Source organism: Ranitomeya variabilis, chromosome 4 (assembly GCF_051348905.1).
Source record: "Ranitomeya variabilis isolate aRanVar5 chromosome 4, aRanVar5.hap1, whole genome shotgun sequence".
Classification (NCBI taxonomy): Eukaryota; Metazoa; Chordata; class Amphibia; order Anura; family Dendrobatidae; genus Ranitomeya; species Ranitomeya variabilis.
The window spans coordinates 746,340,802-746,356,346 of record NC_135235.1 but is presented as its reverse complement, the minus strand read 5'-3'; the positions used below and the strand labels follow the sequence as shown (position 1 = coordinate 746,356,346).

At 44.5% G+C, this 15,545-nt stretch overlaps 1 protein-coding gene across 2 annotated transcripts; it reads right to left on the bottom strand.

The window, feature by feature from the left end:
- Nucleotides 1-8,960: 8,960 nt before the first annotated feature.
- On the bottom strand, nt 8,961-15,162 carry LOC143766717 (E3 ubiquitin/ISG15 ligase TRIM25-like). Of its 2 annotated transcripts, none has more exons than XM_077254574.1 (2): nt 15,084-15,162; nt 8,961-11,101 (listed from the first exon to the last, which is right to left on the bottom strand). In XM_077254574.1, exon 2 carries the CDS (start codon nt 10,886-10,888, stop codon nt 9,311-9,313), a length of 1,578 nt encoding a protein of 525 aa, XP_077110689.1. In that variant the 5' UTR covers nt 10,889-11,101; nt 15,084-15,162; the 3' UTR covers nt 8,961-9,310. The 2 variants fall into 2 exon arrangements, with proteins under 2 accessions (XP_077110689.1, XP_077110690.1); XM_077254575.1 differs by lacking the exon at nt 15,084-15,162 and adding an exon at nt 11,436-11,529.
- Between the last annotated feature and the right edge of the window lie 383 nt (nt 15,163-15,545).

Here is a 15,545-nt window from a genome sequence, read left to right as displayed (position 1 = left end):
TCCTCCACCCTGGGTACCAACCGCACATAATCTGCTTACTTCCCGCATGGTGTGCACAGCCCCATGCAGAAAGTAAGCAGATCAATGCATTCCTAGGTGTGCGGAATCCCCGCAATTCCGCAAATTTAATGAACATGTTGCTTTTTTTTTCCGCGATGCGATTTTTTCGCGGAAAAAAATGCAACATTTGCACAAGAAAGGCGGAATACACTGAAAATAATGGGAGGCAGATGTTAGCGTTTTTTTTCGCGTTTTTATCACGTTTTTATAGAGAAAAAAAGCGAAAAAAGCGCGAAAAATACTGAACGTGTGCACATGGCCTCAGGGTCCCAGTTCCAGTTTGAGGCCCCCCTTCCTTACCAAAGACTGTCACAGCATGACATTAGGGCTTCAAAGAGCAATAGCATATTTGTAGAGTATAGGTCATCTTATCAGTACACTCCATCAGATTCCAAGGTCAGTCTGACCTTGAGTTGAAAGTATTGGATCATAAAATAATAATAATCTTTATTTTTATATAGCGCTAACATATTACGCAGCGCTTTACAGTTTGTACACATTATCATAGGCAGATAGTAAAACAAAAATCTGTACATAAAAGTTACAAGAGGGAACTGTATAGTCCAAGACATTGAAAAAAAAAAATATTTTGTCTTGGCTAACAAATCGTGTCAAAATCTGGCATATTTAGTGTAACATCAGTGTAATAAATGAAGAGGTAATGATTTGGCTCATTCCAAAAATTGTAGTCAAAGTTTTCCGTAGTTGTTTGAACTGTTTAAGAGGTTTTTCCAAGATGGACGTTTATCATCAATTTATAGGATAGGTAAATATTAGAGATGAGCGAATATACTCGTTACTCGAGATTTTGCGAGCATGCTCGGGTGACCTCCAAATATTTTTTAGTGCTCGGAGATTTAGTTTTCATCGCCTCAGCTGAATGATTTACAGCTACTAGCCAGCTTGATTACATGTGGGGATTCCCAAGCAACCCCCACATGTACTTATACTGACTAACAGATGTAAATCATTCAGCTGCGGCGATGAAACTAAATTTCCGAGCACTAAAAAATACTCGGAGGTCACCCGAGCATGCTCGCAAAATCTCGAGTAACCAGTATATTCGCTCACCACTAGTAAATATCAGATAGATGTGGACCGCATGCACCCCAAGCTCCCAACAAACACCAGGTAGGTGGTAGAGGACCCTGTAAATGACTCGGACCTCTCTACCTTCAAGAGTACCCGTGGGACAGGGATCGTTAGGGTCCCAGTTACAGGGACAGTTTGAGGCCCCCCTTCCTTACCAAAGACTGTCACAGCATGACATTAGGGCTTCAAAGAACAATAGCATATTTGAAGAGTATAGGTCATCTTATCAGTACACTCCTTCAGACTCCAAGGTGGTAGAAGACCCTCTAAATGAAACCATGATGCATGAAAATAAACTTTATTAAAGAGTAACTACAACGGTATCTTTGGCCATGTTCATTCACTATCGGTCTCAAATACTCTTAAGAAAATGCATTTCTATACAACTGGAGAGACGATCAGTTACCAGACACCTCTGACACCACTTATCGGAAGAGAAAGAGTCCGATATTGTAGTTGTCCTAGGCAATTAACTGTGATTTTCAGAAAAATATCTGATATATCTTTTTGGGCTCAAAGAACAAAGTGGTTCCACTCCCAAAAAAGTAAAAGAATACTATCTAAACTGAGAAACCGAACCTCACCCAATTAACGGTAAATAAATGGTCCAATATTGCCTCACTGTACATATTATGACAGCATCCTAAAAACCACCACCAAGAATCCACCAAAGTAGTCCGAAATATAGACCTGTCAAGCTGCTAATGACTAAACTCTTACTTATAGAGAACAAATCAATTTCTAAAAATATGAATTAAATACCTTGTAAAACTTCCTGAGCTCCCGATTCTGCCACTTTTTTCGTTTTTGCTCTGTGTCACACCATTGCAGAGATATTCACATTTGATTCTTCTGCAGCGCCCTATGTGTAATCTCTGCTTTGCAGTCCAACTGGGAAGTTCTTCAGAGCCTTCTGATAAGACCCCTAAATCAGCTGCCAAGCTTTGATTAGCAGTGTCTTGGAGGGGTGAAAGTGCAGGTTTCCCAAGACGACTCTGAACATACGCCCAGTTGGACTGCAAAGCAGAGATTTCACATAGTGTACTCCAGAAGAAACAAATGTGAATAGCTCTTCAATGGAGCGACACAGTGCAGAATGGAAAAGAGCAGAAGAACCAGGGGAGCTCAGGGATTTTTTACAAGGTATCTAACTCAATTGTTGGCGCAAGGCACAGGTCCTCTTTAAAGGGGTTGTCCCATAACCAACATTTATCATATTTATTAAAGGGTTTTTCCAGCTTTAGAGTGACTGCAGACTTGTGAAACCTCAAATTGTGCTGTGAGGATTCTCCAGTGCTGGGAATGTGACCGCAAGTATGTGATTGGAATACATGCGGTCACGTGCCAACCAGGTGGGCAAGTCCTTCCTCTATACTTGTGGTCATAAGACCGCCTGCTCCCGGAGAATCCTTACAGCACAATGTGAGGTATTCACAAGTCTGCAGTCACATACACTTATGAGCAAAAGGGTAACAATGTTTTGACCTTCTGAATGTCAGGCTCCATATCTCAACATCCACTACTGCTCCGAAAATGAGACTACCATCATTTTATAGACAATCATCTTGGCTATCTCATACATATACATAAATTTGACTTGCAACAAGTCTGGAATAGTGGCCCGACAAAAATGTGAAGAACCCTTGCTTGACTTCAATATAGTGTGACCCAGCCTATTTTGGCCTTAATGACCTTGCCATTTTTTGCAATTCTGACCAGTGTCCCTTTATGAGGTAATAACTCAGGAACGCTTCAACGGATCCTTGCGGTTCTGAGATTGTTTTTTCGTGACATATTGGGCTTCATGTTAGTGGTAAATTTAGGTCGATAATTTCTGAGTTTATTTGTGAAAAAAAACGGAAATTTGGTGAAAAATTTGAAAATTTTGCAATTTTCACATTTTGAATTTTTATTCTGTTAAACCAGAGAGTTATGTGACACAAAATAGTTAATAAATAACATTTCCCACATGTCTACTTTACATCAGCACAATTTTGGAAACAATTTTTTTTTTTGCTAGGAAGTTATAAGGGTTAAAATTTGACCAGTGATTTCTCATTTTTACAACAAAATTTACAAAACCATTTTTTTTAGGGACCACCTCACATTTGAAGTCAGTTTGAGGGTTCTATATGGCTGAAAATACCCAAAAGTGACACCATTATAAAAACTGCACCCCTCAAGGTGCTCAAAACCACATTCAAGAAGTTTATTAACCCTTCAGGTGTTTCACAGCAGCAGAAGCAACATGGAGGGAAAAAATTAACATTTAACTTTTTAGTCACAAAAATGATCTTTTCGCAACAATTTTTTTATTTTCCCAAGGGTAAAAGGAGAAACTGGACCACGAATGTTGTTGTCCAATTTGTCCTGAGTACGCTGATACCTCATATGTGGGGGTAAACCACTGTTTGGGTGCACGGCAGGGCTCGGAAGGGAAGGAGCGCCATTTGACTTTTTGAATGAAAAATTGGCTCCAATCTTTAGCGGACACCATGTCGCGTTTGGAGAGCCCCCGTGTGCCTAAACATTGGAGCTCCCCCACAAGTGACCCCATTTTGGAAACTAGACCCCCCAAGGAACTAATCTAGATGCATAGTGAGCACTTAAAACCTCCAGGTGCTTCACAGAAGTTTATAACGCAGAGCCATGAAAATAAAAAATTATTTTTCTTTCCTCAAAAATGATTTTTAGCCCGGAGTTTTTTATTTTCCCAAGGGTAATAGGAGAAATTGGACGCCAAATGTTGTTGTCCAGTTTGTCCTGAGTACGATGATACCCCATATGTGGGGGTAAACCACTGTTTGGGCGCACGGCATGGCTCGGAAGGGAAGGCACGCCGTACAGTGAGAGCAGAGCGCAGCGGTGACGTCACTGCTGTGCTGTGCTCTCACTTTCCGGCCGGCAGACAGTCAGAGCGGGAAGCAGACGGCAAGGGACCTGAAGGACACCGGAATGTGAGTATGTACAATTTTTTTTTTTTTTTACTTTTACGCTGGTAACCACGGTAAACATCTGGTTACTAAGCGCGGCCCTGCGCTTAGTAACCCGATGTTTACCCTGGTTACAAGCGAACGCATCGCTGGATCGCTGTCACACACAACGATCCAGCGATGACAGCGGGAGATCCAGCGACGAAAGAAAGTTCCAAACGATCTGCTACGACGTACGATTCTCAGCAGGGTCCCTGATCGCTGCTGCGTGTCAGACACAGCGATATCGTATGGATATCGCTGGAACGTCACGGATCGTACCGTCGTAGCGATCAAAGTGCCACTGTGAGACGGTACCCTAACTCTAATTCCAACCCTAACCCTAAGGCTATGTGCCCACTTTGCGGATTCGTGTGAGATTTTTCCGCACCATTTTTTAAAAATCCGCAGGTAAAAGGCACTGCGTTTTACCTGCGGATTTACAGCGGATTTCCAGTGTTTTTTTGTGCGGATTTCACCTGTGGATTCCTATTGAGGAACAGGTGTAAAACGCTGCGTAAACCGCACAAAATTGACATGCTGCGGAAAATACAACACAGCGTTTCCGCACGGTATTTTCCGCACCATGGGCACAGCGGATTTGGTTTTCCATAGGTGTACATGGTACTGTAAACCTGATGGAAAACTGCTACGAATTCGCAGCGGCCAATCCGCTGCGGATCCGCGCCAATCCGCTGCGGATCCGCGGCAATTTACTGCGGATTCGCAGCCAAATCCGCACTGTGTGCACATGCCCTAACCCTACCCCTACCCCTACTCCTAATTCTAACCCTAGTTCTAACCCTAACCCTAGTAGAAAAAGAAAAAAATATATTTTATTTATTTTTATTATTGTCCCTACCTATGGGGGTGATAAAGGGGGGTCACTTACTATTTTTTTTATTTTGATCACTGTGATAGGCTATATCGCAGTGATCAAAATACATCTGAAACGAATCTGCCAGCCGGCAGATTCGGCAGGCGCAGTGCGCATGCGCCCGCCATTTTGGAAGATGGCGGCGCCCACGGAGAAGCCGGACGGACACCGGGAGGCCCGGTAAGTATGAAGGGGGGTGATCGGAACACGGGGGGGGGGACCGGAGCACAGGGAGGGGGGACCGGAGCACGGGGGAAGCGGACAGGAGGACGGAGGAGCGGACAGGACGACTTAGGGGGGCGTACCACGTAACGGAGCACTGGGGAGGAGATCGGTGGGTGTGGGGGGGAAAGATTAGGTTTTCCAGCCATGGCCGATGATATTGCAGCATCGGCCATGGCTGGATTGTAATATTTCACCATTTTTTTGGGTGAAATATTACAAATCGCTCTGATTGGCAGTTTCACTTTTAACAGCCAATCAGAGCGATCGTAGCCACGAGGGGGTGAAGCCACCCCCCCTAGGCTGAAGCACCACTTCACTGATTCCTGCAGATCGGGTGAAATTGGAGTTAACCCTTTCACCCGATCTGCAGGAGCGCGATCCCTCCATGACGCATACGCTGCGTCACAGGTCGGATTGGCACCGACTTTCATGACGCAGCGTATGCGTCAAAGGTCGGGAAGGGGTTAACAAGCATCGGCTTGAGTTTGCAAAAACGTACGAAAAGTGGACAGTAGAAGAATGGAAACAGATGATTTAGAGCAATTAACTGAAAATCAATAGACGAGACTCTGATAAATCTGGAAGAAGCAAGGCAAAAAGGGGCTGAAAGATTGAGAAATTGTAAGAACTGTCAAGTTTGGTGGAAGAAGCCTGATGAAATGGGGTTGTTTCACAGCCAAAGGCGTTGGATACTTGACCAGGATTGATGGTGGTCTCACTGCTGAGCTATATGTGAGTATCCTACGAGTTACTTCATACACTCGAGTACTATGGGTTTGAAAAGGGCAACATAGTGTTCCAACAGGACAACAACCAGAAGGACACATCGAAATTGGAGAAGAAATGGCTCAATGACAATGAAGCAGAGGTGCTGGATTGTTCCCACAGTCCCCAGACCTCAACCTGGTCCAACCCTAGTGGGGAGAGGTGAAGAAACAGCTGTACACATACCCAAGTGAGGCAACCAGTGTGCACCAACTTTGGGAACAGGCAGAAGAGACTTGGCATCAGATTTCTGTCGAGACATGCCTGAATCTGATTGTAGTGAAATATGTATAAATATATATGTGTGCAGTGAAATATGTATAGGTTCACATGTGTAACTTACAGTGGTATAGCATCTGCCCTGAAGGCTGCATGTCTCACCAAGGTGTTAATATGTATTATCCTGAGAAAGCAGCCTTCTGTCTCCAATCTCGCCAGGGGGCCTAGCTATGGACCAGGAAGGAGAGGAAGCGCTTGACACCTTTGGCTCTTTTGAAGAGAGATGTCAATTACAGCCTAACAACATCTATCTGTGAGAAACTTTGACACAGGGAATCCCAGAAGAAAAGAAAATATTCATTGGTGGAGTGGCCATGGTCCAATCAGAGACAAGCAATTAAAATATCAACAAGAGGGGCTGATCTAGAAATCTGACCTCCAGGGTGACTCTATAAATTAGACCTACACCCAAAGGGGGGTGTTCACAGATTGAGGGATAGCCTAGCTGATGTGATCCAGTTCATATTCACCCCCCCCCTCAGGGTGCAGAAGCCCGTGTGTTCGGTGAGTGGTGGCAGCGTGTCTGAGCAGGTGTGTGGCCTGGGTCGGTGTGTGATTTATGCTCCCATTACAGCATAGGACAGAGGTTGAAAGCTGGATTGAGAGAGGGGAGTTAGATTAAAACTTGCAGGCGCAACCCCAAGTCGCGTGCTGAGAGCGGGTACGTGACAAAATAGTGGCAGCATGGAGGGATTCGTGACACTGATCAAGAACAGAAGTCACATTTATGTGTGAGATAGCCAAGATGATTGTCTATAAAATGATGGTGGTCTCATGTTCAAAGCAATAGTGGATGGTGAGATATGGAGCCTAAAAGTCATCTGGTCAAAGCATTGTTACCCTTTTGCTCGTCAGTGTAGAACGATTACAGACTTGTAACCCAAGGCCGGACAACCCCTTTAAATGTGTAATCACTTGGTTTCCTGCTGCAGAGATCCCTACTGATCCAGTAACGGGGACCCCAATGTGCCATAGTGAGTATGTGTGACCACCACTCCTATAGACAGTGGTCGCACATGCTCACTACTGCTCCATTCACACAGGGTACTTTAGGATCCTCCATCTTAGTGGTAAGGCCCCCAGCGCCCATGTGGATAGGTATACAGTGGGTACGGAAAGTATTCAGACCCCTTTAAATTTTTCACTCTTTGTTTCATTGCAGCCATTTGGTAAATTCAAAAAAGTTCAATTTTTTCTCATTAATGTACACTCTGCACCCCATCTTGACTGAAAAAAAAAACAGAAATGTAGTAATTTTTGCAAATTTAATAAGAAAGAGAAACTGAAATATCACATGGTCATAAGTATTCAGACCCTTTGCTCGGACACTCATATTTAGGTCACATGCTGTACATTTCCTTGTGAAATTCCTTGAGATGGTTCTACTCCTTCATTGGAGCCCAGCTGTGTTTAATTAAACTGATAGGACTTGATTTGGAAAGACATGCATCTGTCTATATAAGACCTCACAGCTCACAGTGTATGTCAGACCAAATGAGAATCATGAGATCAAAGGAGCTGGCCAAGGAGCTCAGAGACAGAATTGTCGCAAGGCACAGATCTGGCCAAGGTTATAACAGAATTTCTGCAGTACTCCAGGTTCGTAAGAGCACAGTGGCCTCCATAATCCTTAAAAGAAAGACGTTTGGAACCATCAGAAGTCTTCCTAGACCTGGCCATCCAGCCAAACTGAGCAATCATGGGAGAAGAGCCTTGGTGAGAGACGTAAAGAAGAACCCCAAGATCACTGTGGCTGAGCTCCAGAGATGCAGTAGGGAGAAAGGAGAAAGTTCCACAAAGTCAACTATCACAGCAGCCCTCCACCAGTCAGGCCTTTATGGCAGAGTGGCCCGATGGAAGTCTCTCCCAGTGCAAGACATATGAAAGCCCAAACAGTTTGCTAAAAAACACATGAAGGACTCTCAGACTATGAGAAATAAGATTCTCTTTTCAGATGAGACAAAGATAGACCTTTTTGGTGATAATTCTAAGCAGTATGTTTGGAGAAAACCAGGCACTGCTCATCACCTGCCTAATACAATCCCAACAGTGAAACATGGTGGTGGCAGCATCATGCTATGGGGGTGTATTTCAGCTGCAGTGACAGGACGACTGGTTGTCATTGAAGGAAACATGAATGCTGCCAAGCACATAGATATCCTGGATGAAATCCTGTTCGCGAGTGGTCTGGACCTCAGACTTGGCCGAAGGTTCACCTTCCAACAAGACAATGACCCTAAGCACACAGCTAAAATAACAATGGAGTGGCTTCAGAACAACTCTGTCACCATTCTTGACTCGCCCAACCAGAGCCCTCACCTAAACCCAATTGAGCATCTCTGGAGAGATCTGAAAATGGCTGTCCACCAACGTTCACCATCCAACCTGATGGAACTTGAGAGGATCTGCAAGGAAGAATAGCAGAGGATCACCATATCCAGGTGTGAAAAACTTGTTGAATCATTCCCAAGAAGACTCATGGCTGTAGTAGCTCAAGGGTCTGAATACTTATGACCATGTGATATTTCAGTTTTTCTTTTTTTTCATACATTTGCAAAAATTACTACATTTCAGTTTTTTTCAGTCAAGATGGGGTGCAGAGTGTACATTAATGAGAAAAGAATGAACTTTTTTGAATTTACCAAATGGCTGCAATGAAACAAAGAGTGAAAAATTTAAAGAGGTATGAATACTTTCCGTACCCACTGTATATCACGTTTATGGAAGAAAACATCAACAATCCAAGATATCTACTTATAAGTCACGCCAGAAGATGACATCATTGTGTGTCCATTTCTTCCATTGATGGAAATCTGTAACGCAAATCTCAAGCGATTTCTCCGAATTCAAATGTGACGTTGAGGGTTAGTATCACTTTTGTGTTGATAGTAATGGGCACCTCAGCCTAGTTTTAGAGGTTTCAGTCTCTTCACAAAGTGTCCGGTTCCCTTGGGATTTCGTAAAGTGTGGAGCTTACCACTGAAGGGATCTTCTGACTGAAAATTTTTGTAGTCCTGAATTCTATAATAAAGCCTTCCATCTAGCTCCTGATCGCCACCCATTCAGTCCATATGTACAAGGCAGCATGAAGGGGTTCGGTAAAAGCGGCAGTGAAAGTATGCAGGTGTTTAACCGGCTCACATAGCTCGTAAAAGGACAACTGTCCAGCCTCGTAATCCAGATATATCACTAATCTCTGACTGGAAAACTTGCAAGGCAAATGGATAATCTTGCCGTGATGCATCACTGAATAATGATGCTTCTTTGACTTGGACCTGGATATACACCAGGACTTCTCGTTGTTCCCAATGTACGACTGATCCCCTTTTCGGCCTATACTAGGGTAACACACCCCAATCATCCAGTACCCCGATTTGCTAACTTCAACTTCCCAGAAATGGCGGCCTGATGAAAAGGTTCTGGTGCTCAAAACCTGACAGTCCTCAAACCTCTCGGGAGATTCTGGATGTTTCTGATTACTCAAATAACGAGCGGTTTTCAGGTCGCTTGAGATGCAAACATCTCTGGCGACTGTGTTGATATCTAGCAGGAGGTCTGAAACCTCCACAATGTAGAGACCCTTCTTGAAATGTGCCATTATATCTGCCAAACCTGTATGTAATGTCAAAGAGGTTACATTTTTATCCAGATCACCCACATATTCAGACAATTTACTGTCTTCTTTTTGGTCTTCATTAACTTCTTCAGCAGCTCCACGTAAATCATATTTCTCATATTCTTGAAGGAGAGCTAGTGGATCTGCCAGGAGACACAGCTCCTCAATGTGGGAAATCTCCCTGGACAACTCTTCCTTCTGTGATTCGAGCTGCTGGATTAGCTCAGAGACTGCAGTTTCCACCTGATCCATCTGCCTTGAGATCTCACCTAAAACATTCTGTTCTAGCTCTACAAGAAGCTTCTCAATCTCTCTAAAGAGTGAGTTGACCCTCTCCGATTCTCGGGAAGCCTTCTTTTTTACTTTCTGTTTTTGACCTTCTAGGTTTTGGACTTGTTTCACAGTCTCCACTCGCTTTGAGGTCAGTTTCTCCAAGATGTTTCGGAGTTTCATTCTCTTTTTTTCAGATGCCTCGTCAATTGGTTCTACCTCATGTCCTTTGTGTTTTCCGACTAGGCAGCAGGTGACACAGATGCAGGTCGAGTCTTCGGCGCAGTAGTACTCTAGCATCTTCTTATGTGTAGTACATTTTCTATTCTCCAGAGTCGTGGTGGGTTCTACTAGGACGTGATCGTTCGAGTTGCTGTGTTTTTTTAAGTGTTTGTTGCATAAAGAAGCTTCACAATGTAGGCAGGTTTTAACGGCAGGTACGGAGAACTCACAGTAAGTGCACAAGATGCCACAAGTTTCCTCAACCTCCTGTTTAGACTGAAAACTCTGAGCTATGTTACGGAGTGCTATGGTTTTGTGCAACGCTGGACGCTCAGGAAACTCGGTTCTGCAGTCGGGACAAGAATAAACACTGGATGCCTCCTGGGTAAGCAGTACACGGTCAATACAGACCCAGCAGAAGTTGTGGCCACATCTCAGGGTGACGGGATCTGTATAGATGTTTAGGCAGATGGAGCAGTTCAGTTCTTCTCGGAAATCAGCCAAAGCCATTGTGAAGACAGTATTCAGCTGTAAGTCGCTCGACTTGTCCAGGTGTCAATGAAAACTTATAAGACTTGTTGATGCAATTTTACCACAATTCAGTCCTGTAAGATGTATCCAAGACTATTTACACGACCGTTGAAGCAAGACTCAACAGCTCTGGCACCTGTTCGTTCATTCAGCTGCGTCAATTCTCCCGAACACGATCCACAGTAGCCAGACCTGAAATAATGATTCCTGATTAAAATGATCTGCGAACAACAAGTCATTAACAACTAACAGCAGTCTTTGTGTCACCATAAAGGAGTTGGCCTCTATCAACTTAGGTTGTTCTCGGGAACTCAGCTCCTGTCCTGAAAATGGTGGCTGACATGATGTGACATGTCCTTCAGCCACTTCCAACCCAACACACTGCACTAGTACATGGACTCTCTACGATTCACAGTACACCATGACACGTTAGTCAAAAACTTCCATGCCAACTGACTGAACATGCGCCAATTTTTAGTTGTTCCGTACCTGCACAAGTGCAAATAAAATGAATCGATCAACTTACAATCAAGCTTAAATCTGCGCCTGCGTAGGTCCTGGACATCCAGAAATGAACGCATGCGCTCATGTGTTTTCATAGCAGTTGTTCACAGCACTCCATCTGCATAGATGCTCAGGACTGGAGCAGGAGGAGGCTTTGCTATCAAGGTGGTGTGAGAAGACATAATAAAGCAGAGTTAGGCTGGGGTCACACTTGGCGTAAGACAATACGCCACGTATTATACGTCCGTACTACGGCCGTAATACGGAGAAATGTTCCCAAAATATTGATCCGTAGTCAGGGTGTGTCAGCGTATTTTGCGCATGGCATCCTCCGTATGTAATCCGTATGGCATCCGTACTGCGAGATTTTCGCGCAGGCTTGCAAAACCGACATCTAATGGATTTATGTGCTCAAATGTTAGGGAAAACATATATACAGTATATATATATATATGTCATTGAGACACATATATATATATTCTGTATTTATATTTACTTCAGCGCGATATCTGTGAAAAGCCGGTAATTCAATTGCCGGCTTCTCATTTCTCCTGCACAAACCCGACAGGATATGAGACATGATTACATACAGTAAACCATCTCATATCCCCTTTTTTTTTGCATATTCCACACTGCTAATGTTAGTAGTGTGTATGTGCAAAATGTGGGCGCTGTAGCTGCTAAAATAAAGGGTTAAATGGTGGAAAAAAATGGCGTGGGCTCCCGCGCAATTTTCTCCACCAGACTGGTAAAGCCAGTGACCGAGGGCAGATATTAATAGCCAGGAGAGGGTCCATGATTATTGGCCCCCCGTGGCTACAAACATCTGCCCCCAGCCACCCCAGAAAAGGCACATCTGGAAGATGCGCCTATTCTGGCACTTGGCCACTCTCTTCCCACTCCCTGTAGCGGTAGGATATGGGGTATTGAAGGGTTAATGCCACCTTGCTATTGTAAGGTGACATTAAACCAGATTAATAATGGAGAGGCGTCAATTATGACACCTATCCATTATTAATCCAATTGTAGGAAAGGGTTAAAAAACACACACACATGATTAAAAAGTATTTTAATGAAATAAACACAGCGGTTGTTGTAATAATTTATTGTTCTCTCAATCCATCAGGAACACCCTCGCTTGGCAAAATAATAAACGCACAAGATACATACCTTCTGATGTCCTATCACGTCCAACGAGGTAATCCATCTGAAGGGGTTAACTAATATTACAGGCAGGAGCTGCGATAAACCACTCGCTCGTGCCTGTAATCCCCGGGTGCTGAAAGGAAAGCTGGATCTGTACTTACATTCAGTCGCGGTGATGCGCCCCTGCTGGATGTTCTCATGAACTGCAGCCTGGGAACTTTTTCCCACGCTCCAGGTCATATGAGGACATCCACCAGGGGGCGCATCACCGCGACTGAAGGAAATGTAGGTCAATGACCTACATTTCATTCATTCGCCGGGGAATTACAAGCACGGAGCACAGCTGCATTTAGCAGGGCTCCTGCCTGTAATATTAGTTAACCCCTTCAGATGGATTACTTCGTGGGACGAGACGGTTCACCAGAAGGTATGTATCTTGTGCGTTTATTATTTTGCCAAGCGAGGGCCTGGAAATGGATTGAGAGAACAATAAATTATTACAACAACCGCTGTGTTTATTTCATTAAAATACTTTTAAATCATGTGTGTGTGTGTTTTTTTAACCCTTTCAAACAATTGGATTAATAATGGATAGGTGTCATAATTGACGTCTCTCCATTATTAATCTGGCTTAATGTCACCTTACAATAGCAAGGTGGCATTAACCCTTCATTACCCCATATCCCACCACTACAGGGAGTGGGAAGAGAGTGGCCAAGTGCCAGAATAGGCGCATCTTCCAGATGTGCCTTTTCTGGGGTGGCTGGGGGCAGATGTTTGTAGCCACGGGGGGGCCAATAACCATGGACCCTCTCCTGGCTATTAATATCTGCCCTCAGTCACTGGCTTTACCATTCTGGCGGAGAAAATTGCGCGGGAGCCCACGCCAATTTTTTCCGCCATTTAACCCTTTATTTTAGCAGCTACAGCGCTGAAATTTTGCACATACACACTACTAACATTAGTAGTGTGGAATATGCAAAAAAAAAGGGGATATGAGATGGTTTACTGTATGTAAACCATGTCTCATATCCTGTCGGGTTTGTGCAGGAGAAATGAAAAGCCGGCAATTGAATTACCGACTTTTCACTAACACCGCTGCGTATTTCTCACAAGTCACACTGCTGGTCCGTGTGGAATCCGTATTTTTCTCGCCCCCATAGACTTTCATTGGCGATTTTTTTTGCGCAATACGCTGACAAACGCAGCATGCTGCGATTTTGTACGGCCGTAGAAAGCCGTATAATACTGAACCGTAATATACGGCTGATAGGAGCAGCCCCATTGAGAATAATTGTGCCGCATGTAATGCGAGTTTTACGGACGTAGTTTCTGCGCTCTTACGTCCGTAAAACACGCATGTGTGACCCCGGCCTTAGGCAAAAAGATTTGTAAGATTCTGGTCCAGCGGCCACCTCTATAGTTGGACTCAACTCCTCTTTTGATTAGTACGTCTGGCATGATGTCCTTTTTACGACCTAACACACATGACGCAAATAGGCAAAGGTTTGCATCGCCTGGCTGGGTATGCAGGAACTACCGTGGCACTGTATAGACCCTCAAACACATTGGATTGAAGTAGTCAGATCCCCCCCAATTTCACAGTGACCAGGTGACCGTCCAATGTGGGAGAACTATGGATATCGGGGAGTCTAAACTTTTGGTGACTCCTAATCAGTCATTGGTGACATCCGCCATAGGTGAAGGCCCTAATGGCTTGTTCACAAACTGAGTATTTGCAGTAGGTTTTTCTGTGTGAACTGTATGGAGTGGTCTTAGTTCTTGAACCCACTCTATACAGCATGGGTGCCACCTGTGTTATACAGGCATTACTCTGGAGTAACTGCTAGCTATCTCCGATTGCAACAGTTTGACCTCTTAGATGCAGCCTTCCGTGAGAGAATAGGAAGTGGTAATCACTTCCGATGCTCACAGACCCGCCATGTAACGCGATCGCAGGATGCAAATGGGTTGTCATAGCAGTCGAGGGATACTTAAAGATTCATATGTTATATAGAGGCCTAGCTGCAATGGCTGGCTGATGTTACGGGTAGGTCGTGACTGTATCACACAGCCGGCGTCTGCCCGGTATGGAAAAGGCTCATCTCCATAGTCTACTCCACACACCACGCATGTCACAGGTCATTAAAGAGTTAAAACCACCTGCCTAAGGCTGCCATCACACTAGCAGTATTTGGTCAGTATTTTACATCAGTATTTGTAAGCCAAAACCAGGAGTGGGTGATAAATACAGGAGTGGTAAATATGTTTCTATTATACTTTTCCTCTATTTGTTCCACTCCTGGTTTTGGCTACAAATACTGAGGTAAAATACTGACCAAATACTGCTAGTGTGACGCCGGCCTAATACTGTGCATGTTTGCCTCCTGGTGAGGCCAGGACTTCCCCTGTGAAGGCATCCTGTTGTATCTGGCACATTGGCAGCAGCTTATCCTCTAGTTGGGCCAGGACCTGGCTATAAAACCTCAGCGAGTTCGGTAACCCTCGGACATTGTTTTCCTACCTGTCCCTGCTCTTCTTTCTCCAGACGAGGTGTGGACAATGGACAACATAACGTTTAGTTTCAGTTTCCAGCTTCCTATACCCTGAAAACTACAGTTCCCATCATTCCTTTCCCTCCTCTGTGCACACGCCCGCCCTCTGCTGGTGACTGTCCGGCAGTGCCATGAAGCAGGTTTACATTTCGCACTATGTTCAACAGCGAAAGCTAATAAGTTTCATGTGTAACGTCATATGACCGCATCAGTGCGTCGTAAACCGGGAACACCCCACAAGAGCAGCCGTGTACCAGGAACACTCCACAGGAGCCTCTGTATACTGGGAATACCCCACAGGAGCCTGCGTATACTGGGAACACCCCACAGGAGTCGCCGTATATCGGGAACACCCCACAGGAGCCACCGCATACCAAGAACACCCCACAGGAGCCTCCGTATACCAGGAACATCCCACAGGAGCCACCGCT

Excerpts from the sequence above, each read along its gene's own strand:
- LOC143766717 (XM_077254574.1), bottom strand. The coding sequence starts at position 10,888 with ATGGCTTTGGCTGATTTCCGAGAAGAACTGAACTGCTCCATCTGCCTA.